Source organism: Amphiura filiformis, chromosome 5, assembly GCF_039555335.1.
Source record: "Amphiura filiformis chromosome 5, Afil_fr2py, whole genome shotgun sequence".
Lineage (NCBI taxonomy): Eukaryota > Metazoa > Echinodermata > Ophiuroidea > Amphilepidida > Amphiuridae > Amphiura > Amphiura filiformis.
The window spans coordinates 58,071,462-58,098,163 of NC_092632.1; the positions used below are offsets into that span (position 1 = coordinate 58,071,462).

The 26,702-nt window shown below is 35.8% G+C and overlaps 2 protein-coding genes across 2 annotated transcripts in view; one reads left to right on the top strand and one right to left on the bottom strand.

Moving 5' to 3' along the window:
* The window catches only part of LOC140153428 (microtubule-associated protein 1 light chain 3 gamma-like), a 52,283-nt gene extending 40,744 nt beyond the window's left edge, over window positions 1–11,539 (bottom strand). Inside the window, exons 1-2 of the mRNA XM_072176181.1 lie at window positions 11,365–11,539; window positions 6,796–6,851 (exon numbers count right to left, since the gene is read on the bottom strand). Coding sequence (XP_072032282.1) covers window positions 6,796–6,851; window positions 11,365–11,440 — 132 coding nt within the window. The 5' untranslated portion in view covers window positions 11,441–11,539. The remainder of the gene's footprint in view (window positions 1–6,795; window positions 6,852–11,364) is intronic.
* A 3,643-nt stretch (window positions 11,540–15,182) lies between these two features.
* The window catches only part of LOC140153429 (uncharacterized), a 40,725-nt gene continuing 29,205 nt past the window's right edge, over window positions 15,183–26,702 (top strand). Inside the window, exon 1 of the mRNA XM_072176182.1 lies at window positions 15,183–15,337. Coding sequence (XP_072032283.1) covers window positions 15,273–15,337 — 65 coding nt within the window. The 5' untranslated portion in view covers window positions 15,183–15,272. The remainder of the gene's footprint in view (window positions 15,338–26,702) is intronic.

Below are 26,702 nucleotides of genomic sequence, written 5' to 3' on the forward strand. Positions count from 1 at the left end.
TTTTTTTTTTTTTCAAATGTGAGATTCTGAGGGATAAACCCCCTAGAGTACCACAAAAAGACTTGGAAGTGATGCTTGTTCTCTAATAAACTTATTTATATGTATGAAGATTTCATAAATCAATCCAAAGTCTAAAAAATTGAAAAATCTAAAAAAAAAAAAAAATCTGACAAATCCCAGAAATTGAGGAGGAGGGACGAGAACCAAAATATTAATTTTACACGGCCTTATCGGGAATGGCTTCTGTCCATTTTGAACTGAAATAACGAGGTAAACACTGTTTGTTATTTTGGCCGTTTAACACGCAGTTCTATAAAGTCATAATTCTTGAATTATGACTTTATGTCGAACTTTGCTCTGTTTACCTACAAACACAACAAATTTGGCTGATTCCATTTAAATGCAAGTTGTGACATGTGTATACATTACAAATATGCCATAAAATCAGGTTTGAAAAAAATTAACCAAATTCATATTATAAGATCGTACATTATGACTTTAATAAATCAAAGTTCAGTTCCAAATAAACGGTGTGTAGAATTGATGTTCTTTTAGCTTTTTTAATGGTATCACGGTTAGGCCTATCGACAAATGTGACAATATTAAATTAAAAAAAAGAAAACAAACCTAGAATCATACAAATGACTTTTTGTTAACACTGATTAGGCCTACACTATCTCTGCACTGATATAGCAACAAAAAACTTTCATTTAATTCATACCAGCCCGATTTTCACTGGTCATGGAAAATAGGAGATATCTACTATTTCCATGCACTGGTAAGCGACCTCAAAAGTTTGTATTGCTTTGATTGCATTATCAAAATCAATCGATTGGGATACCAAGTACTTGAGATGACTTGAGAGTCCCAGTTATGTAATAGATGCGGTTGAATGATGGCCCGAATGATGGGCGGGACTATTTCCCATATTTGGATTCATGACGTAACTTATCGACTGGTTTGGTTTTGGTCACTGTTTATTACAAGGCGGTTCTCGAACCACGAGTCTCGCCTGCTTTTGTGACCGCCTGCTTTTGCGATAACTGTTGGTAGAGAGGTAAATGAATTTGGCGGTTATCGGCTGGGCACGATTATCTGGCCGATGGTAACTGTACCCACCAAGTTTTATGCCCATGCAACAGTTTTTACTAATATGACCTCAGATGACCCCTGGTGGCCCTGAAATGACCTTCTAAAATTTTGGCTCTAAATGTTGACTGTACCCCTCGTGCTAAGTTTCATGCCCATAAGACAGTTTTTCCTCATTTGACCTCAGATGACCCCTGGTGGCCTCGAAATGACCTTCCAAAAATTTGGCTTTAAATGTTGACTGTACCCACCAAGTTCCATGTCCATCAACAGTTTTTACTAATTTGACCTCAGATGACCCCGAAATGACCTTCCAAAAATTTGGCTTGAAATGTTGACTGTACCCACCAAGTTTCATGTCCATACGACAGCTTTTACTCATTTAACCTCATCAGACCCCTGATACGCCCAAAATGACCTTCCAAAATGTGGCTTTAAATGTTGACTGTACCCACCAAGTTTCATGTCCATACGACAGTTTTTACTAATTTGACCTCAGATGACCCCTGGTGACCCCAAAATGACCTTCCAAAAATTTGGCTTTAAATGATGACTGTACCCACCAAGTTTCATGCCCCTACGAGTTTTTAATAACTTGACCTCAGATGACCCCTGAGTGACCTCGGATGACCCCGTAATGACCTTCCAAAAATTTGGCAAAACCAAAGAACTATTTCATCAAAGTAATAAATCAAAACAGAAAGATGCTTCCTTTACGAGTTATCACTCATTGAAAGTGCTACTTTGCTATACTTTACATGGAAAGCGACTATCTTAAAGTCGTCATATTTCCTTAATTACATGACCGATCAAGCTGTTATTGGGATATGTGATGCACAGTTGAAAATTAATTATTAAAAGATTTGGTGACCTCAGTTGACCTTTGACCTTGTATGTGACCTTTGACCTCACGAAATTGGAAAAAAGTATGTTGCGCTGAAAAATCAAATTTGGCAATACCAAAGAACTATTTCATCAAATAAATCAAAACAGAAAGATGCTTCCTTTACGAAAGTTATCACTCATTGAAAGTGCTACTTTGCTATACTTTACAAAGAAAGCGACTATCTTAAAGTCGTCATATTTCCTTAATTACATGACCGATCAAGCTGTTATTGGGATATGTGATGCACAGTTGAAAATTAATTATTAAAAGATTTGGTGACCTCAGTTGACCTTTGACCTTGTATGTGACCGTTGACCTCATGAAAATCTAATCAGGTCGAGTACCTCTGGCCACGCAACTCCCCACCAAGTTACGTCACTGTACCCCATACGGATCTCCAGATAATCTGTTCACAAGGTATTTTGCTTATTACGCATATATTATGCAAATTAGGTACTTAATTACCATATTTTACGCTCAAAATCTAATCAGGTCGAGAACCTCTGGCCCCGCTTACTCCTCACCAAGTTACGTCACTGTACCCCATACGGATCTCCAGATAATCTGTTCACAAGGTATTTTGCTTATTACGCATATATTATGCAAATTAGGTACTTAATTACCATATTTTACGCTCAAAATCTAATCAGGTCGAGAACCTCTGGCCCCGCTTACTCCTCACCAAGTTACGTCACTGTACCCCATACGGATCTCCAGATAAGCTGTTCACAAGGGTTTTTGCTTGATACGCATCAAATACGCATAAATTATGCAAATTAGGTACATAATTAGCATATTTTGCGCTGAAAATCTAATCAGGTCGAGAACATCTGCCCACGCTACTCCCCACCAAGTTACATCACTGTACCCCATACGGATCTCCAGATAAGCTGTTCACAAGGTTTTTTTTGCTTGATACGCATCAAATACGCATAAATTATGCAAATTAGGTACTTAATTAGCATATTTTGCGCTGAAAATCTAATCAGGTCGAGAACATCTGGCCACGCTACTCCCCACTAAGTTACGTCACTGTACCCCATACGGATCTCCAGATAATCTGTTCACAAGGTATTTTGCTTATTACGCATAAATTATGCAAATTAGGTACTTAATTACCATATTTTGCGCTCAAAATCTAATCAGGTCGACACCCTCTGGTCATGCTACCCCCTATAAAGTTTCATCATCATAGCACTTACGGTTCTCAAGATAACGCGTTCACAAGCTTTTTCCGAACACACACACGCACACACGCACGCACGCACCCCCACACACACACCCCCACACACGGACACACACACACCATAGTGATTACTAAGTCTCTCCCTGAACATTCAGGCGAGACAATAATGAGGGTACACTGCTGGGGGTAGCAAACGGATTTGTAAGGACCAACGCCTGACGGCGTTGATTATGGTGCTAAATATTGCGTTGGTCCTGTATGGACTAGGGTCAAATGATGAATGTCATTAAATACAGGTGAATAAATCTGATTATAATTCTAATATACAATATGGTGTTTACCTGAAGTCTCGGAGTACAGTTAAAATAAAAAATAATGATCAATATGGTTAATATAATAATAAATAATCAATGAAATGGATAATGGATAGTTATTATAATTGTATATTAAATAAACAATTGAAAATCCCGAGGTCATCTCAGACATTTCAAAATTGTATTTTAATAATAATAGTATAATAAACAGATTGCATTGTCATTATGGATGTCACAATTGTGACGTACAGCACGAATGAGTCGTAAATGTCGTCAATTGTAGTCTGAGTTAATGTGTAAAATGGGCATGAAGGTCGTATTCATTGGTACCTCAATTTGGTGCTACGTGTACCTCATTTAATGAGATACACGTAGCACCAAATTGAAATACCTATGAATATGACCTTCATGCCCATTTTACACTGTAACTCTCAGAATGCAATTGAGGACATTTACGGCTCATTCTGCTGTACGGTCACAATTTATCTATTTAAGTTGATTGCTGTAAAACTACTACAAATGATGAGTATTTTGTGATTCTAGTATCCTCATTTTATGGCACATGTTTCAGCATGGTTTCAGTACATATTTATGAAAAAGGTACACATTATTCCCAAAATTTCAGTTGATTCCAAATTAGTTAAAAACAATATAATTGGAAAGTGCTGATAAATTGTAGTACAATGCAATTATTACGCTTTTCTTATATTTCTAACCTAGAAATTTCTTCTTTTTTTTTTTTTTGGCTTGCTTTTTTCACTTTGTAATTTGTGAATATTCTGAATCACCTTGTCGTTTTTGTTTTTTTAAGTCAAGTTCTTTTTCCAAGGTCTACTCTACTTTCAGTAATAGGAACCGGATGGAAATTGCAATTTTTTATTAGACTTTTTGAGTTATTTTCCTAGATGAAATATATTTTCTTGTCCAATATTTTAATGAGTTTTCAATTAAGTGTGCTCTTTTACTTATTATTATTCCTATTTATATTGATTTATTTTATTTATTTTGTGCTTTATTTAGAAACCGTTCACTGTGCAAAACCTGTTTTTAATTGTAAAATGTAGGTAATTCTGGTTTGAATTGAATTATATCTCTGATTAAGTACCGGTAATTTTAATATTATCTGATGATTATACAACTAAACAAAACAGATTGTGATGGTCTCACATAATTTACACATAGTAATCATAATAAAATTGCTCATGATGAGTAAATATGTACTATCAATAATATCTTAATATTACATCATCAATGTTTAACCTTCTCATTTAGATTTCTTTGAAATGTTTATTTACATTTTATTTTTTAATTCTTTCATTCTATATTTATTTGTAATAAAAATTTATGATTTACACTCATGTATGATTTTAAACTAGTTGCTTTAAGGGGGTACTACACCCCTGCCCAATTTTGTGTCTATTTTTGCATTTTTCTCAAAAATTATAGGGCATTGGTGATACGTAAGATATGTATATTATAGGGGCAAGGACTACAACTACTGCACTGGAAATTTTATTTCAGCACAGACAACAGTTGTGGAGTTACAGTCAAAAATGAGGGAAAACCAATATTTGATCAATAAATCAATAACTGCTTGTCTTGAGTCACTGAAATTTCAGTGTAGTAACTGGATTTCTTGCCCCTATAATATACATAACTTTTGTTACCAGTGTTTTATTTAGTTTTTGAGAAAAATGCAAAAATAGTCACAAATTTATCAAGGGGTGTAGTAACATTGTTTTACAACTGGTTTATTAATTTTGAATTTGTTAGGTCCATTTGATTTTATACTTTACTTACAATTTCATTAAAAAAATATTCAGGTACATTTTGTAACCCTTTCATAATGAACTAAAATCATGGACCAATTGGATCCATGGCACAATGGATTGGCAGTTCAGGCAGGAGTTCAAGAATACCTGAACTAAAACTAAAGTCCACTTCATAGTAATTTCCAAGAAGAATAGAATCCATAATCCAATAAATCCATTGTAAACACTTGCTATTGTCATTTAGACCATGCTATGTTGGTTAGATGCTATTGTGAATATAGAGTTTGTTTTGACCATCAATAAAGGAAGTAAATATTGGGGTTTAAAATACAATTTTGTAAGCTCATCACAGCATGTATGTCTGTGAACACAGGAGTGCCATGACTCAGTCATTCATTTCATGTGTGCAAAAAACTTTCACAATTGGTGTGTTTGTGCAAGTTTGTGGTTAAGCTTGCAACATGGTGAAACTAGTTTGACTCTGGGGTTTATATAAACAAAACCACAAACTCAGTGATTTCATAATAATTGCATATCTATTCCAGAAAAATACAGCACTAATTTTTTGGGATTAAAAAATATTATCCTGTTTTGCCAAATGAAACTTAGCTAAATCCTAATCCTTTGGTTAGTCCGAACTGGCAATAAAAGTCAGATTTTAAAATTTGGTAAATTTTTGGAAATAAGGGCCCAAAACATGCGTTTTTAGGGTGATTTTCATATGCTGTGACAATCCAGCCCAAACACTTCAGTACATGCATTCTGATTTTTGGAAAAGACATGTTTCATTCTTATAACCAATCATTTAAGGGGGTACTACACCCCTGCCAAATGTTGTGCTTATTTTTGCATTTTTCTCAAAAATTATAGCGCATTGGTGACAAGTAAGATATATATATTATAGGGCAAGGACTACAACTACTGCACTGGAAATTTTATTTCAGCACAGACAACAGTTGTGGAGTTAGTGTAGTCCTTGCCCCTATAATATACATATCTTACTTGTCACCAATGCGCTATAATTTTTGAGAAAAAATGCTAAAATAAGCATTAAATTGGCTAGGTGTAGTACCCTTAATTAAAATAACACAACAAAGTGAAAATTAGAGCAAAATTTCGGCATACTCAAGATTTTGAATGTTTGACTTATTCCAAGTCTTTAATTTTTGTGACTCAATTGTCAGAAAATATGCTGAAGATGCATGTTTTTGGCCTTTTTTCAAAACAGTAGTAAAATAGTGAACTTTTTCTTTTATCTCCAGTTAGTACTAAATGAATGATTAGGATTGAGCTATGTAATATATTTGGCAGAACTTGCTAATATATTTTTAATCCCAAAAATTAGTGCTGTATTTTTCTGGAATAGGGAGTAAGTATAGATTCTGACAATAATATTTTGTTTCACGGAAAGTATTTATATTTTCATTCCATTATTTATAATATTTTAATATTTTTCATCTCAAGTTCAGATCTTAATTAATCATTCCCTGTACTCCAATTGCAACTAAAAGATATAAATAAAAATGTATGTACATTGTATTCACTTACCGGTATTTTATTTGGAAATTTCGCCCTAATTCCTGCAACTTCATCTCTTCTTTGGGCTGTGTTTATGAAATGGAAAATAAATATTTACAAGAATGATATTAAAAATGCAGTCACAGGTAAAAGGATTTTAATAATTGTTGCATTCTGAGCATTTGCTCACATGTATGATGTATATTATCAATGACAATGTGGTGCAATTATTTTGATATACATTACATGTACATATCAAATATTAATATTATCATAAATTATCCAGGACCTGGGGAATGTTTATTTATTAATGTATAAAATAACCCAGAAAGCAGGTCACAGACCTGATACGCCTGAGTATACGTATAAAATCAACAGACAAAGCAACAACAAAATGCATCTCTCTCTCTCTCTCTCTCTCTATGTGCCATATCCACTATCCAGTGACGTGGGCGACCTTGGAATGCCAATCTATCCTGTTCTTTGCCAATCTCAACAACTTGATGCTATCCACACCTGTCCAGGCTGTGATACTCTGAAGATATGTATTGTCCTCTGGCCAGGGTTAGCGGTGACCTGCTGAGTCCAGGGGTCCAAATTGGCAAATAAAGGGGTCCAGGCATCTTATTCTACACAGACGTACAAAATTAAGGGGTCCAAATCACGGGGACCTGCCAAATCAAGGAGTCCTGGACCCCGAGACCCATTAAAACGCTACCCCTGCCTCTGGCGCCCTCTGTCTCTCCTTCCATTAATCTTCCCCGTAAAAAACAAACACTCCAGATCATCTTTCCTCATACAGTGGCCCAGGAAATCAAGTTGCAGTTTCCGGATCTTCCTCAGGAGCATCTGTTGACTGCCAGCTCTATGGCTATGCAATACTGTTTCATTTGTGGTGTGACTTGTCCAAGGGATCCTCAACATTCGTCTGAGGAACCACATTTCCGTTGCTTGCAATCGATCTTCCATTGCCTTTGAGACTAACCAGTTCTCGCAACCATATTTCAGAATTGGTAGTAAGCTCAATCCAAGAACCTGTCCCTGAGTCTTGTACTCATGGTGATATTCAAATTACAAAGGAGGGTGCTCAAACTGCTCATCCTTGTGAAAGTCTCTTTTGCCATTGCAATTCTCCTATTGATTTCTCTGTCACACCTCTCATCTGTTGTGATCCAGCTTTCCAGATAGCTAAACCCATCAACTTGCTTCAGATTGCCCTCATGGATGCATACAAGAGCAAAACATTAAAAGGCAAAAAAGAAATCACAGTTTAGGCTAATGAAAGTTGACTCCCAGTTTCCCGTTACCCGACTCCGGTCAGAAAAAAATGCCGATCAAATATTTCATTATTTTCCATTATTTCATTATTTCACATTTTCAAGTTTTTAAGAAAAAAGGATAGTTTTAATGTCATCTTTCACGTCCGATAACGTATTTTAAGCACTTTTACGCCGACCCTGACCGGCCCGAATAGTCTTTGCAAACGCTGGGTTAAACTACGTGGTAAAATGGCGATATCCTAGGGCGCATTTACTGGAGACTAGGAATTCCCTGCATCTAAGTTTCTCCTACCACTAAATGGATAGACCGAACACAAAGAGAGGCAGCCAAGTTCGCAGGAACCAGCGTATGAACAAATATGAAAGCATTTCTACCGTGCACTATGTAGCGCGCTATATATAGACAACATCAAAATAAATAAAATAAACAAAATTTGAAGTCAAATTTATTCTGCTTTTCTTACAAATATTTATGTATTTAATAAAATAAACTTATAAATAAAATGATTTATTTGTCAATTTCTTGCATGGTTGTTTTATTATTAACACGTGCACCCTGTGATGATTTTTACCAGCAACCTCCAGTTTGTGCAAGTAGACAAACTAATTTCCGTATAAATATTGCTTCCAAAGATGTGCTAGTGGAGAGTAAGTTTGGTTTGTAAAAAGTAGTGTGCAATAGAACACACAGACACCGTGTATTTATATGGAAAAGTGGTTCTCCAAAGACTATCATGGACTTCTGGTGCTTTCATATGTTGCACAACCTATAGGTTAATTTGAAGATTCCAAAGAAGATGTGCTTAATTAAAATTTGTTTTGAAGTGAAGCATGGTCATTACTAACTATACTTTATTATTTTATTTGGGCCTCAAAACATAGCATTCCGTAATTAACTTTGCACCGATAACGAAAGTTTGAAAATAATGAATAATGAATAATGAAACAGTCACCTACCCAGTCATGAAAAACTATGTAACGGGAAACTGGGGATCAACTTTCATTAGCCTTATGGTCGTGCGCCATGAATTGGGGGCCAAATGCGTTACATACTAAAAAATTGAACAATTTACATGTTTTTGTACTTAAACTGATCTAATTCACAAACTGTTCATCAAAACCCTATAAAATTATATATCACTGTAAAGCTTAGAGTACCAGGAATGCACACGTACAAACAATTGGTCAATATACAGGGTGCCACAAATGTCATACAGGGTGGAAAAGTTGAATTTTGGTTCAAAAAGTATACTATTTTGTTCCTCTCTTATTTACTGACATAAACACCTGTTCTGCTAAAACCTGTTTAGATGTGCTAATAACATTGTAGGCTTTCAAAAAAAGCAAACTTGTAAAGATGAGTTATGTTGCCTAACTGAGATACAGGGTGTTCAAAAGTCGTACATAATTTTTATGATTTTTATTACATTTTCAATCAAAACTTTTTTCCTCCATGCCTCACACAAAAACCAGTGGCATATTTGAATTCCTCATCAAATTTCCATCCAAAAAATGTAAACTTTTACAGCAGTGGAGTAACTCCTTCAAGAAATATGACCTTCAGAACATTTCGGAGCATAAATGAATAGTTAACACAGTAACGTATAGGAAAAGCCTAGAACCCATGACACAGAGTGCAGCACACTTACAACAAATTAACCTAGCTTGGAGTAAAACTGGTCAAATTGTAAACTAGACATCAATACCAAAACAATGGTACATAATCCATCTCAATACCTTGCTGGGTTACAAAGTTGCAGTAAAAAATAAATTCGGGAGGTCTGAAAAATCAATATTCCCTATACTTTAACACATGCCTCAACCGTAGGCACCTCAACCGTAGGCACCTCCACCCCTGACTCTGCATCGTTTGAATTGCAATATCTCGAAAAGTATATACAGTGTGAAGCTTTTACTTTCCACAATTTTAGCTAGATAAATTAGCAACAAAATGAGACCAAAACTAACTCAGTACCCCCCTCCATTCTTGAGATCTGGGACAAAACGTCCCGAATAAAATGAAAAAATGTAACGCCTCCACCTTTTCCTATACCCCAATTCATGACGCACGACCTTATATTATGATGCTGAACAACTTGAGGAATGGTAATTTGCATTCTCTTGATCTGGCTGGATGTCACACATGGGAAAAAGCCTTGTAAAACCAGTGTGCGCATGTGCAGTTCCCCTTCCTCGAACAGGTTACTATGCGCGCCCTTGTGCAAAGGGTACAAAGGGGACAATGTTCCCGGATGTCCGACCCAGTGAATGTACCATGTAAATTGTAATAGTAGATTGTATGTAGCACAAATGTTTGTACTGTAGGCTTATTAAAAGTCACCATCACAAACTTGTTGTACAGTAGGCCTACTTGTTTATAAATGCATCTTCATGTTGCGTTCAAAACTTTAATGCCAATACGAAACTTAACTCATGACCATATTCCATGCAGGCAGGGCTATTCCAACAATCTTGTTTTCAAATGTGCTTCATTTGCCACAGCAAAATAATGAAAATGATACCGAATCAAGCTACTCTTATAAATTTGGATATTATTAAAAAGTCTATGTTAACAACATATTTACAGCAATCCACATAAAATGTTGATCCATGGTTAATCGCCGCCTCGCTGGTCATGAAACATGATCAACATTTCTGCACCCATGGCATTATGTCCTGAAATGATCCTGCGATGTAAAGTCGTAAACGTAAACATTGGTTGATGGCGCATAGCCATAGAAGGGAAGAAGATCTTGCCTTCTTAGAAGTCTTCTACATCATCAAGCATAAAAAAAATATTGCCATTGATTCAATGATCATTCAATCAGTCCTCGCTCATCATACACATAGTCTTGCCAGCAAGACTTCAGTCTTTATCATAAACATAATGACATCTACGGACTAGAGAGTATGGTTACAGTTACTGGAACTAATACACATAGACAAGGATTGATAGACCTGATTGGATATGTTGGACCTACATGACCTAGAATTTTACTTTTTAGCCTATAGGGAATTTCCCTTTTGTTTTGACTCTCATTTTTAAAATTTACACCAAATCTGTTATCTGACAAATAAAATGTGTTTATCCAAAATCTTATTCCTTACAATTCAAAAAGTAGACGAGACAAACAAAATATCATCTTCCTTGATGTGATTGTGACTACGACTACGTATCAAACATCAACATGTACCTATTGCATTGTCAATACAAAGTCATGGGTCGGTACACATACACATTGAAAATACAGTGCAGTGCAGTTCTATGCAAGTTGGTACGCCGTGCCATATGTGGTAGACATTTACAGATTTTACTCACCAAATGTCTTTCTCTGTTTGAAAGACTTGTATGATTTATCTGCCGCATTAGGCATGTCGGATTGATTAGTCCCCATGTAATCACCAAATGTGAGAAAAAACAATCTGTGCAAAAGTTTCAATGCATCGGACTTCCGATACGTCGATATTCAGTCACCTAAACTTGCACGGCCTTGAACTAATAATGGCGTAAGCAAGTGTTGCCAGAATTTCTAACCCAAACAACCTGCTACTGGCATTGGCGGAGAGATTTGATAAATTTATTTATTTATTTATTTATTTATTTATTTATTTATTTATTTATTTATTTATTTATTTATTTATTTATTTATTTATTTATTTATTTATTTATTTATTTATTTATTTATTTATTTATTTATTTATTTGTTTGTTTGTTTGTTTGTTTGTTTGTTTGTTTGTTTGTTTGTTTGTTTGTTTGTTTGTTTATTTATTTATTTATTTGTTTCTTTGCTTGTTTTTTATTTGTTTGTGTGTTTTAATGTTGTTTATTTGTTTGTCACTTTCAAAAAATAAAACTTCCCTCTCTTTGTGCAATCTAAATTCTACTGCAGGTGGAACTTTGCTCACAAGGGTGTCAGGGTGTCAGTTGTGTGTTTGTTTATTTGTTTGTTTTGTTTGTAAATTGTGATGGTTTTTGTTTTTCCATTGCTTGATTGTCAGGGAGTTTTGGAGCCATGTGTGATTTGCTTCACAGCGACACCCTCAATTTTTCTTGAATTTCTACTTTTTATACGATATTGTATTAAAGGAGTTGATTTCGTGATCCTAGCATCCTCTTTCTTTTTATGACATTTTTCAGTAGATATCAATGAAAAAAGCTTATTCCAAAATTACAGTTGATTCAGATTTTGTGTTTGCCAGTAATATGCATGATTATGCGTATTCACTGCTCCATAGGCCAGTAATTCAAATTTGACTATATTTTTGCTAGTATAAAGCGATCAATAACCTGCAAGAACATTTTTGTACATGAGAATGCTCTTTGGTGTAAAAAAAAAAGTTAAAAAGTTTTAATAAGTTTTTAAAGTTTTTAATAAACTGGGACCCTTGTTTTATTTACTGTGTGTTTACTGATCGAAATATTTAATTACAATTACATTTAGTGATGCCTGAAATGTCTGTTGTATGCAAGAATCATTGATGTGTGTTCGCTGGTATTATGGTTATTCATCTTTTTACTTCATATTTTATGTCACTCCGTGAAGCTCCACTCAATAATAATTAACCAACTAATACGCACACTATGGTTGACAATAAATATATAGGCCTAGGCGCTGGAATAAAATACTGATTTTATTGTTTTACCTCATTTGTTTAACATTGAAATAAGATGAAATGAAAAATAACATGTTGTGGAAAATAAATGGAAATTACAATATCGCTTTAATTGAATTTTACATCTATTTATTTATTTATTTATTTATTTATTTATTTATTTATTTATTTATTTATTTAAATTTATTTTATTTATTTATTTATTTATTTATTTATTTAAATTTATTTTATTTATTTATTTATTTTTTATTTATTTAGTTGCAGCAGATGCAGAGTCAGACTCAATAACATTGATGTTAATGTAGAATATTTTGACGAGATACCTGTTTATACTTCCATTTGGGCCTGATTTGGGCGTAAAATCCTACACTCTGTCTGTCACTCACAAGAGTTTACCTTTTGTACCAGTGATGTATGGCGCTGTTCCAAGATTTTTAAAGATCACCACGTGGTTCCACAATAACACATGAACTTGGCCTCAAAAAAACCTTTCATAAAAATGTCTTCAGCGGAAATAATGACAAAGGCGAGGTACGGTAGCGCGCGAAATGCCACTATTGAGAAAAATAAAGTGACGCAAAATAACGGATATTCTACGAATTTACTAAGGAATAAAGGTTTCACAAAAAATACCTGCACATAATTTATAGGCCTACACTCCATTTGATGCCTTGTAAGCTCTTGTAAACGGTTTAAAAATTTTAAAAACCTGTGAAAATTGACGGGCGGGCTACCCACCCAAACTGCAAAGTTGTCCTTATTCTAATTTTGTTTGTTTGTTTGTTTGTTTGTTTGTTTGTTTTTGGCTCATTTTCCAAAAATGATTTTTCAGAAAGAAAGTTGTAGGCCTACTTATAATTGACAGTGATGGTGGTATTAAACCGATCTACTTTATTTTTAGATGATACCTAGGGCCTAAAGATCTACCATAAAAATGGGGTAACTTTGGGCACTTTTCAGAGTTTTTAAACCACTGCTTCCAAACAAAACCAGTTCTACTTCTAAATTATATCTTTTTATGACATTAGGGTTCCTTCTACACCTTGAAGTTGAAAAAGATGTTTAAATAATTTTGTAAGGGTGCCCTAGGGGTTAAAAATAGCCTGACCAAAGTTACCCCGCATTTGGGGCAACTTTGGTCAGAGTAGGCCTATTAGGCTACATTCCATGAAGAAAAAAAAATCAAAAAAATTGATCTTCGCTGTATATGGACAAGTTGATGTTTTTTGTGACATTTGACCCCTTGCAAACTTAATCAAGCACACATCCTTGCTCACAAATATTGATTTTTATTTTTTCTGAAAAAATGTATTTTTTTAAATGGTCACTATTCGTACAGCAATATTGTTTTTAGTCATAATTGGTGTCAATTTGTTAAGAAATATATTTGGAAGAAATAATAGTCGCTCATGGTCCAATTTCCTCGAAATTTAGGAAAAATACGGATTTTTGACTAAAAATTAGCATTCTTTTACATTTTTTCAGAAAAAATAAAAATCGATATTTGTGAGCAAGGATGTGTGCTTGATTAATTTTGCAAGGGGTCAAATGTCACAAAAAACAACAACTTGCCCACACAGCGAAGATCAATTTTTTTGATTTTTTTTTCTTCCTGGAATGTATACTCTGACCATGGAAGTAGGCCTACTAGAGCTAGTACTTCCATGCTCTGACCAAAGTTGCCCCAAATGCGGGGTAACTTTGGTCAGGCTATTTAATTTTGAACCCCTAGGGCACCCTTACGAAATTATTTAAAAAAATCTTTTTCAACTTCAAGGTGAAAAGGGAACCAATGTCATAATGTCATAAAAAAAAGAGTTAATAAGAAATATAATTGGTTTTGTTAGGAAGCATAAGCACCCGGCATAAGCAGTGATTTAAAAACTCTGAAAAGTGCCCAAAGTTACCCCATTTTACGGTATATAGGCCTATATACCAAAACTGACCAATTCTTCAGGAGAAAAAGCAAACAAAATATATGATTGATGATGATGATATCATAATTATGAATTAGGCATAGCATAGGGCCTAATAAAACTCAAGGACACGGTCTCTTTCCTTTTTAGGCCCAAAATATTCACAAGCCAGCCAGAAATAGGCCTAAATAAAAGTCTCGACCCCAAACAAAATTTCTTTCTTTCTTTCTTTCTTTTTTCTTTCTTTCTTTCTTTCTTTCTTTCTTTCTTTCTTTCTTTCTTTCTTTCTTTCTTTCTTTCTTTCTTTCTTTCTTTCTTTCTTTCTTTCTTTCTTTCTTTCTTTCTTTCTTTCTTTCTTTCTTTCTTTCTTTCTTTCTTTCTTTCTTTCTTTCTTTCTTTCTTTCTTTCTTTCTTTCTTTCTTTTTCTTTCTTTCTTTTTCTTTCTTTCTTTCTTTCTTTCTTTCTTTCTTTCTGAGCTTTTCTTGAGCTTGAGCGTTCTGGCTTTCGCGGCGATTTCGCGGTTTTTCTCTTTTAATTGGTTACGGGCTTTATATACCACGGGCTGTCAAATAAAAATTTACCGTCTGCGTTGCCGTTGCGACCAAAAACGCTTTGCATTTTCTGGACAAATTTGTATTCAGAATTTGCTAATAATTATTAATTTGTGGTAGATGATTCACTTCAATCGCTTGTATAAATGGCTACAAACAATGTAGAATTTTTCGCACGAATGCAACGGCTTCAAAAGCAGCAACATGAAAGGTAAAAAATACAATTATTTTTTTGTTAAATTTAAGCTTATTAAATGTAGGGGTTCATTCATATATTTTCATGACTAAATTAGGGATTCATTCATATATTTTCATGATTAACGGTTGTTTATGCCCGAGGGGCCGCTTGCGGCCGAGGGCATAAACAACCGCTTAGTCATGAAAATATATGAATGAACCCCGCTCATACATACCAGAACATTTTGTGATTCTTATTTCATCAAAATAATAACAAAAAGTTACTAAAATGCACGATTTTCCTGCACTTTTCCTACCCGGCGATCTAACATCCGGGACACCGGGCATAAACGATGTTTATGCCCGGCTCTCGACCAATCACGCGCGCTGTTACATAGCGTGTATGTATGAACGGTTGTTTATGCCCGAGGGGCCGCTTGCTAGATGGCGCACCTCAGCTGATGCCAGCAACATGATTTTGTTCTCCGTTTTTCCTCGTTTATTTTCGTTTGTCTTGTTTACCAGCCTTGTTTACATCAATCAAGTTGATCTGTATAATCATGGAAGAAAGAGATGAGAAGGAACCACAACGACTTCGATCGGCCAAGTTTTAATCCGCTTATCTATTGACGCATGAAAAGAAAAGCTATCAATGGTACTTACTTTCATGTATGATCCATTTACCGCGATCGAGGCTTGGCAAAATCATTCCTGGAAAAAATTTATAACAAACCCATCCACGAACAAACAAACGCTACCCAGAAGTAAGATTATGGAATTTCACTGATGCTCTGAACATGTATAGTAGCTTTGTTTTGGGATCTACAGTCAAACTGTTTTCTTGATCGTGTTGTGTAGAAAATGTCCTATAAAACATCGAAAAGGTAATCAAAATCGGCCGCTTTTTTTTGCTGAGTTTCATCTTTAGCAAATAAGGTAAGATTTTGGTGACTTTTTCGATGAAAAATAGATGTAAAATGTTCTTAAATAATGCACAATGTTCGGTTGAGTCCGGTACATAAAACCTGTTTAATTTAATAGTTTATATGTGTATAATCGTAACTAGCTAACTCGTTTCAGTGCCAAAGACTGCCAACTCTGAGAAAAAAGTCATCAAAGTTCGGAAAAATTGGGCAAAATGGAAGAAAAGATGTAGGCCATCAATGACCGATGATCACGTCACCAAAGAAAATCCTATAGGGTGCTTGCACGGAAGGTCATTAGTTCAAATCATCCTTCACACACGCTCCAGAAGACATGCAAATACATGGAATACAATACCAATCACCTATCTAACGCGGGTATTGATCAAAGTAAATCCTCATGAATAACAATGTCAACTAAATGTCGGTAAAGGGAGTGTACAAAGTGAATGCGTTCGTTGTGGTTCCTTCTTATCTCTTTCTTCCATGGTATAATAAACTATGTGAGTACCTGACTGTGCAATATATCAAAAATCTTCCAGCTTTTGAAGCTGAAACTCGACATGATTCTCATCAATTACGGTGCAAAATTCTGCAGCCTTGCAACAGTTTACATGTAGGCTCACATCAGTTAAGCTTTACACAATGACATCGGTGAACACTGGCATCAGAATGATATAGGTAGCCTTCACAACACTCAGCTTAAGAATAATACTGATTCAAACTATGGTATTATAGCCCCTGTTAACAGTTCTGACTTTGTAATTTCTTACACCCGTGAGGGAACTATTTTTTGGGACGCGGAAGTGTGCAGTACCGCATGCGGTACTGCACACTTCCGTTTACAGTCCTGATGTGGAACTGCACCTTCCGTCACGCACTTCCGCATGCGGGACTGCACATCCCGACCTGCATTCCCGCATGCGGTAATGCAGGTCGGGATGTGCACTACCGCATGCGTACTGCAACATTTTGGTGCATTTCCGCTAGAGGATGTGCAATATTTTGGTGCATTTCCGCTGGGGATGTGCAATATTTTTGGTGTTTTTCCGCATGGGGATGTGCAATACTTTTGGTGTATTTCCGCCAGGGGATGTGCAATATTTTTGGTGTACTTCCGCGTGGGCAACTGCAACATTTTTGGTTCATTTCCGCTAGGGGACGTGCAATATTTTTGGTGTATTTCCGCGTGGGGAACTGCAACATTTTTGGTGCATTTCCGCTAGGGGATGTGCAATATTTTGGTTGCTATATTAAATGTGAAGGGAAAACATAGTTTTAAGTAGTGTTAAAAATTGCCTAATTGCAAAGGCTTAGTAAAAATGAAATGAATTATAACTATAATTATATATAGGTTTTCCCGGTCAATTTCGCAACTTGTGCGTTCGATTTAATAAAATTGTCATTCGTTTTCGCGCAAGATTGAATGATCGCAACGAATCCCGTTTCTTTTTCGCATTATGAGCAATCGATTTCATTTTAGTTCAATTAAATTAATGTATGATCAGAACAATTCATTATTGTGAATTCAATTTAGTTCTCGAATGTTTCAATTTCACCATTAGACGCCTAATTTAAAGAAATAGGCAATCAATTTCGCCAAAGATGCACGGGGACTGCGTAAACGTTGTTAATCCTATTTTCAATTTCATGCATTGACAATCTAATTAGCGAAAAGAAATTCAATTTGAAATTATGCGCATTTTCAAATATACTGACATAGGCCTATAGGCCCTACGTCTACGTTGCAGCAGAAAAAAAGTGAGTAGCCCTATGTAACACAGAATAAACACACAAATGTTTTAATGGGTAATGCTTGTAATGAGAAGTATACTTTAGGTACAGTCTGACAGTGTTCATTTATAAACACATTAATGCTTGCAAATACGAATGTAACATGTTTTAAACACACGAACGCATTAAGATATGTTTACAACATCGCTTAACACGTTCGGGTATTAACAGTGCTTTAACATGTCAGTTAATCCAGTGGCGTAGCGTCATAGGGGAACGGGGGGGGGGGGGTGGCACGTGCCCCCAATCGATCCCACAGGAAAATGGGCTGGCGAAAAACGGCTTGCGCCCCCAATCAGACCCGGTGCCCCCATCATGGTCGGTGCCCCCCCGAATAAAAATTAATAAAATGTTATACTATAGGCCTATTAATATAAAGTACAGCTTTTCACACAATGAAATGGACACGAAATGGGTCTAATTTAACAGGTTGTGATGTGAAGGATATGTTTATAAGTCGACTGCAAAATATGGTTCGCTATTTAATTTCTGGATGATGTTTTGACTGTGTTCATTCAGTTTTTAGTCTTATACGATACATATTATACAATTAAAAATACGAAGATTTAAAAAAGACCTATCGTAAGAAGAAGTAGGGAAGTAGCATTAACGTAAAGGACGAGTTTCATTACATTTTTATAATTATGATTAACTACACTGACCTTGATTGAACTATGGGACATACATCACTCTATGGTTTCTGAACTAAACCGGGAAAATGCTTTTGAATATTATAATTAGTTATAATTCATTTTCTTTTTTACTAGGCCTATGCATACGGCAATTTTAAACATTACTTAAAAATATGTTTTCCTTCACAATTAATATAGCAGCGTGCTTGTTTGAACAATGTTGACGATACGTGTAGGCCTATCTAATGTTCAATATAAACACGATAAATAGCATTTTTATAATTATTTGAACCATTGTAAAATATTTCTGGATTTGATTTTGCACTTTGCGAATTCGTTTGAACATTTTTCCATTTTGTTTCCGCATATATGAATTTGTATTTCCAAATAGGCTCTGAATTCAAGGCCAGGTGAATTTGGCTGCACAATTTATGAAATTTGCTGCACAATGTCGTAAATTGGGTGCACTATTTAGAATTTTGAATGCGTATTAATGAAATAGATTGCACATTTGCTAAATTGAAATCGAGACTGTAAGCGTTCATTTCAATTTCGAAATTGGACGGGAAAACCTATATTTAAAAGCATTTTCCCGGTTTAGTTCAGACACCATAAAGTGATGTATGTCCCATAGTTCAATTAAGCTCAGTGTAGTTAATCATACAAAATATATCTGCTTCTTCTTACGATAGGGCGTTTAAACTCTTCGTTTTTTTAATTATATACGTATGTACTCGTATGTACCGTATAATAAAAACTGAATGAACACAGTCAAAACAACATCCAGAAATTAAATAGCTTAGCATATTTTGCAGTCAACTTGTAATCATATCCATTATGATATCCTTCACATCACAACCTGTTTAATTAATTAATATAGACCCATTTCGTGTCCATTTCATCGTGTGAAAATCTGGATAATGATTTAGGCCTATAGTATAACATTTTATTCATTTTTATTCGGTGTATGAAAAACATTTGATCATGTTAACATGTTAATATCAATATAATTTATGCAGTGAAGGTGAATAGTGAGTGTTCAATTATAAACACATGAAATCATGGAAACGTGCTGGAAACGTGAAGATTAACATTTTTAAGTGTTAATATTGTTAACACCCGGGGAACGTGTTAAGCGATGTTTTAAACATATTTTAATACGTTCTTGTGTTTAAAACAATATTAACATGTTGCATTCGTATTCGTATTTGCAAGCATTATGTGTTTATAATTGAACACTATACCTAAAGTATATTTCTCATTTCAAGGCTACAAGCATTACCCATTAAAACATGTGTGTGGTTATTCTGTGTTACATAGGACTACTCACCTTTTTCCTGCAGCAACGTAAACCTATAGGCCTATGTCAAGCTTATGTCAGTACACTTGAAAATGTGCATAATTTCAAATTGAATTCCTTTTCGCTAATTAGATTGTCAATACATGAAATTGAAAATCGGATTAACAACGTTTCGCAGTCCATCATGCATCTATGGCGAAATTGATTGTCTATTTCTTTAAATTCGATGTCCAATAGTGAAATTGAAACACCCAAGAACGAAATTGAATTCACAATAATGAATTGTTCTGATCTTACATTAATTTGATTGAACTAAAATGAAATCGATTGCTCATAATGCTAAAAAGAAATCGGGATTCGCTATGATCATTCAATCTTGCGCAAAACGAATGACAATTTTATTAAATGGAACGCACAAGTTGCGAAATTGACCGGGAAAACCTATAAATTCGGGGATTTATAGTGCACGATGACAACCTTTTTTACATTATATTACATTACAGGCATTTGACTTGACTACGTACGTTGGGTGTGTTTTTCACGCACGGGAAATTTGTTGTTTGGGGTATATTTGAAGAGAAGCACAAGCCTTGAAATAAAAGTAACTTCTCTTCCCGATCCCGGGGACTATTTGAAATGTGACTTCAGAAAATTAGTACAAATAAGTATAAACAATAAATTCATTCTTCCTCTTTTCCGTCTTTCTTTTTTTTTAAATCTTTTCTTTCTTTTTTTTTTTTTTCCACTTTTTTCATCAATTCAACACATGTATACATTTATTTATCCTAAAAAATTAGTAGTTCTCTGATATCTAGAAACCAGTTACTGGCGGCAAGTTTGATCCATTCAAATTCCCCTTGCGTTTTAATAAAATTAAATGTCGGGTTAAATAAAGGTTATGAAAACATCGTTTTGTATGGAAACACACTACAAAAATTTGTTTTAATGTTTTCAAAATGTTATTAAAAAATATTTTCTGCAAACATTTTTTGCCAAATATTTTGTTACCACTTAGATAATGATATGTTTGAGAATATTTGCAGTAAATTATCAAAAAATGTTTTGGAATGTTATGAATAAGTTTTAATCCCTTTATATACCCTTTATATAATCCGACATTTAAACATTTTCTGGCAACCTGTTCTAACCTTTTGCGAATGATGTCGAAAACTCGAAAACATTTTGTGTTTGCTGGGATAATTGAACATAATTCAAAATTGAATAACATAATATAAATAATAACAAAAATAATATTGCAAAACTATAATACTATTAAATACATTATTAGGCCTACTCAAAAAGACGCATTCCTATTTGTTTTTACCAATAGCCTATATGAGAATTATTAAAGTGCTTAGTTTTAACCAAATAAAAAATCACAAAGCACATTTTAATATAACATTTCTTTGGTATAACGTTATGAATTCATATTTAGGCCTGTTATAAAAAAAAAAGTTTAATTTCTTTAATAAAAGAAATCTTATTATACCTTATATTCTTATAATATGATCATTATTTTGTTTATATTTTTATTATTGTTTTTTTTAAACCTTAATCATAAAGAATAAATTATAAGTAATGACATCCTATGCATGTTGTTGAGTGCTGAATCCTGGTACCTGGCTGAATCACCTCGTAAAGTATTAATTAAAGCGCGCCGCCATAGCTTAATTCCTTGATCTTGATCCTATTTTTATCGATACGCATCGAACACTTATCGGATTAAGTATTGGACACAATAGATGAAGTATTTGATTGACAAGGTTACCCCGGCGTCCCCTAGCCGCTTCTGAATACAAAATCAATTTACTGCAACTTTCAAGTCTTGGGTTACAGACTTCAATCCTTAGTCAATTGCAACAAATGAGGTGTCAAAATGCCATGTTCCTACATTTAAACAAAGAAAAAGAAGCCGGAAAACACACACAAACAATACAAAAAATAAAATACAAAAACAAACAAGCAAGCAAGCAAAAATGCTCACCGAGCGGGACAAGGTTCGTCCAAATGCAAAGATGCAATACTGTCTTCAATTTCCACCGTAGAAGAGCCGCAGCTTGGTGACTCCACAGATTCCACAGTTGCTGAAGACCTGATGCTCCTTCCTCGTGCGGAAAATGCACTAAATTATTGCACATCCCCATGCGGAAATGCACCAAAAATATTGCAAATCCCCTGGCGGAAATACACCAAAAATATTGCAAATCCCCTGGCGGAAATACACCAAAAATATAGCACATCCCCATGCGGAAAAACACCAAAAATATTGCACACCCCCTAGCGGAAATACACCAAAAATATTGCAAATCCCCTGGCGGAAATACACCAAAAATATTGCAAATCCCCTGGCGGAAATACACCAAAAATATTGCAAATCCCCTGGCGGAAATACACCAAAAATATAGCACATCCCCATGCGGAAATACACCAAAAATATTGCAAATCCCCTGGCGGAAATACACCAAAAATATTGCAAATCCCCTGGCGGAAATACACCAAAAATATAGCACATCCCCATGCGGAAAAACACCAAAAATATTGCAAATCCCCTAGCGGAAATACACCAAAAATATTGCAAATACACCAAAAATATTGCAAATCTCTGGCGGAAATACACCAAAAATATAGCACGATCTCAGCGGAAATACACCAAAATATTGCACATCCCCAGCGGAAATGCACCAGAAATGTTGCAGTATCAAGATATGAATTACTACACATCCCGACCTGCATCACCGCATGCGGAATGCAAGTCGGGATGTGCAGTCCCGCATGCGGAAGTGCGTGACGGAAGGTGCAGTTCGCATGCGGGACTGTGGAAGGAAGTGTGCAGTACGACGCGGTACTGCACATATAACAGTCGCTTTCAATACCTGCGTGAGGAGTTACTTGCACTTAGAAAGAAAAGCAGACTTCCAAAACAAACTGTTGATAACATTACATCCCTTGGTATTTTACAACGCCAGCGTGGACGCCGAGGAGGTAGAAACAGAAGGAGAAATATTCCCGTTGTAGTAACCAACCGTAGTGATTATGATAACCATGATATTAATGCTGATTCTTGCGACTTCCGCCGAAGAACTCTCACCAACATTTCTCTTGATCCTTGCTCGAGAAACACTAGCCACAAATTTGCTCACGGATGCCCTCGCATTCGTGGCTAGTGTCCTTCGCCCGAATATCGGTCGGTAAACAAATTCACGTAAGCTTACCGTTACGTAATGTCATTGTAATAACAATAGGCAATTCTGAAATACCCCCTAAATACCTCCTTGTACATAGCTTTACCTACCAATTGGTTACTATGCGTGTTGCTGACGTAATTCTCAGTTCTATGTGTCATTCCAGGTGCATTTAGGTAGATATTTCATCACTCTTTCTAGGCAACTTGCTCCAATGTTTTCCGGTGATCGGCTTGCTTCACCATTTTGTCACGAAGTAAGGTCAGAGAGATGCAGGTGGTGAACGCCGTGCATTCTCTAAATTCAGTAAATATCCTTTGTCAGCCGTGTAATTGAATGGGATTATTTTGAAATTTAAAACGCTTAAAATATCACAAACAAATAGGCCTATATTAATAAATAATATTAATACAAGCTAAAACCGTTGGGGTTCGATAATGAACCCCACAAAACTAACCTTCAAATTAATTAAATACTATAAAATTTGATTTTACTGGGTGAGAGTCGCTCTGACGTAATTCGCCGTGTTGGTTAGGCTCCGATCACTCAGTGTGCCAATTTAATGGCGGCTGTACCAGTGATCACGGCAGCTGCGAAATTCATTCCACTTGTGTGGAAAGTGCCATCATGTGCACGCACGGCTGAGCAGTTTTGCCGTCTCTTTCTACCATGCATGTCATTCGCCGCCTGACTGAGGGCACCAGTCTAAGGTCAGGTCACGTCATCAAGTAAGCTCACGTGATAAGATACTCTCATCTATAGAAGCTGTTAGCCTATGACCTCCCAGTCATTATTCATGAACATTTACCCGCGTCAAACGCTCCCACATGTTGAGGCTAAATTTCTACCATCTTTTCTTCGGCTGTGCAGTCAGCAAAAATCAGCTTATATTTGCTTCCAATTTTTAGGATCGTAAGTATCGAAAATGTAAAAAGGTACGGCTCAATACATGCAATAGAATAAAGCTTATAGTGACACGCTTATGAAGTGTGTTTGTGAACTATGAAGCATGTTTACGTCTCGGTACAATTTTATGCATCGGACTATGCACAAGGATTTCATAGCAGTTATCTCTAACGCAAATCAAAGATTTGCATTAGAGTATATGCTCGAACAACTTGATCCTTGCAATACCACCCACCATAATAATTCATGTGGTACCATGTTGCCAACTTTATTCATGACAAATGCCCGGTCTCTCGTTAACAAACTTGATGAGGCCTCAGTGATATTTGAACTTAATAATGTTGACATTGCTGTGGTTAGTGAATCGTGGTTTAAGAGTACCATCCCTGATCATCAAGTGGACTTGGGAGGTTACACCCTATTTTCCAAGAGTCGCGAACACAAACGCGGTGGGGGTGTAGCTATCTACGTCAGACAAGACATTCCAACTTCTTATATTGCTGACATTGTGGTCCCTGTCCAACTGGAATGTACATGGGTACTGATCGTCCTAAACGACTGCCTCGTGGTATTTCTGCCATCGCTGTGTGTGCTGTGTATATTACAACTGACTCGCCACATCAAGAACTACTGTCTGATCACCTACTACAAAGTGTGGACTTTTACGTTCAAAATATCCGAGATTGGTATTATAATAACAGGTGACTTTAACCGCATGAAAGTTTACCCCATCATGAGGGGAAATGATTTGTTTCAAACTTCAATACTCGTGAAAATGCAATTTTAGATCTTGTGATTACGAACAGTAAACTCATTGAACAGTACAGTGATCCTTTTGCTATTTCTCCAATAGGGAGCAGTGATCACAAGGGTGTCTTATGGAATCCGAAAGTGATTTCAAATAGAAATAACTCTGTTAAAATACATGTTGGTCGTCCCATCACTGAGGATGGAATTAATCGCTTTGGTACATGGATTCAGAAACAAGACTGGCATGAAATCCTTGAATGCGAGGGTTCTCAGAGCAAAGTTGATAGGTTTTATGCCATGCTTGATTCTGCTTCTGAAGAGTGTTTCCCAATTAAAAAGAAAAAGATTCACAATAATGATAAACCATGGATCACGCCACATGTTAAGAAGTTGATTAAGAAACGCCAATTGGCTTTTGAGGTTAACCCTGTTGAGTGGCGTAAATTACGTAACAAGGTTCAAGAGAGATTACTAAAGCTAAGTTAACATATCATGCTCAGAGAATTAGATCTCTCCAAAAAACTGAGCCCGTAAGTGGCACCAGCAGATAAAATTGTCACAAATAACAACAAATCTGAGCTCAGAGTGAGTGTCCCAGGAGTAGATGACGATGACTCTACAGGTAAGGCTAACACTATTAACAACATGTTCGCTAGTGTGTCAGCCCACATTGAGCCTCTTGTCCTGGCTAAGGCTAGCTTCCTGCTTATTTACCTGCAAAAAATCCAGTCCCTCATCTCTACCCATGGGATGTTTACTCTGAACTTAAGAAAGTGAATCCATCTAAAGCTGGTGGCCCCGATGGTTTTAAACCTCAATTGGTGCGTGAATTTGCTTATGAACTCAGTATTCCACTCACAGATATTTTAAATTCCTCCTACAAGGAGGGAATTGTGCCCACCCAATGGAAAAAAGCAATAATTGTGCCAATTCCAAAGACCAGCCCCCCTAATGTTGAAAAACTTAGGCCTGTGTCTCTCACTTCAATTTTCTCCAAAATTGCTGAGGGTTTTATCTGTAAATGGATTTTGGAAGACATTGAGAATTTTATTGACATCAAACAGTTTGGCAATGTTTCTGGAGTTTCTACCAGCCATTATTTAGTTAATCTCATGCATTTTCTCCACCAGGGTGCGGAAAAAAATAACAACGTTAGCACAGTGGTTCTGACAGATTTCTCAAAAGCGTTCGATCTCATCAATCACACCTTGTTAATTGAGAAAATGATCGAAGTTGGTGTGAGAAGAACCATTGTGCCATGGATTTGTGATTTTTGCACAACAGGCAACAGTGTGTGAAATTCAATGATTCTTTATCTGAGTATGTTACGGTCAAAGGGGGTTCCTCAAGGCACAAAACTGGGCCCTATTGGATTCCAAATTGTTATTAATGATGCTGCCACAGATGCCAAATCACAATACTGGAAATACGTTGATGACATGACCTTTGGTGAGAACCGTCATCGTAATGTTAAAGGCTGTCTTCAAGATGATTTGAATGATTTTACTGAGTGGGCCAAAAACAATTGCCTTAAATTAAACCCATCCAAATGCCAGGCTCTTCTTGTTAATTTTGGTAGATCAGAGCCACTACACACAGATTTGAGAATTGGTAATGAGCCTCTTCCTTATGTTGACAAAGCGAAAGTGCTCGGTCTCTGGTTACAAAATGACCTTAAATGGGACGCCCAGGTTAATGATATGCTTACCAGAGCCAATAGGCGTCTTTTTATGCTTAGCACTTTAAAAAAATTTGGCTTCTCTCAAGATGAGCTCACCATTGTTCTTAAAAGTTACCTTAGACCAGTTCTCGAATATGCTGCTGTGGTTTGGCACTCAAGTATTACATCAAAACAATCTGCTGATATTGAAAGAATTCAAAAGCGGGCATGTAGGACAATACTTGGTTGGAA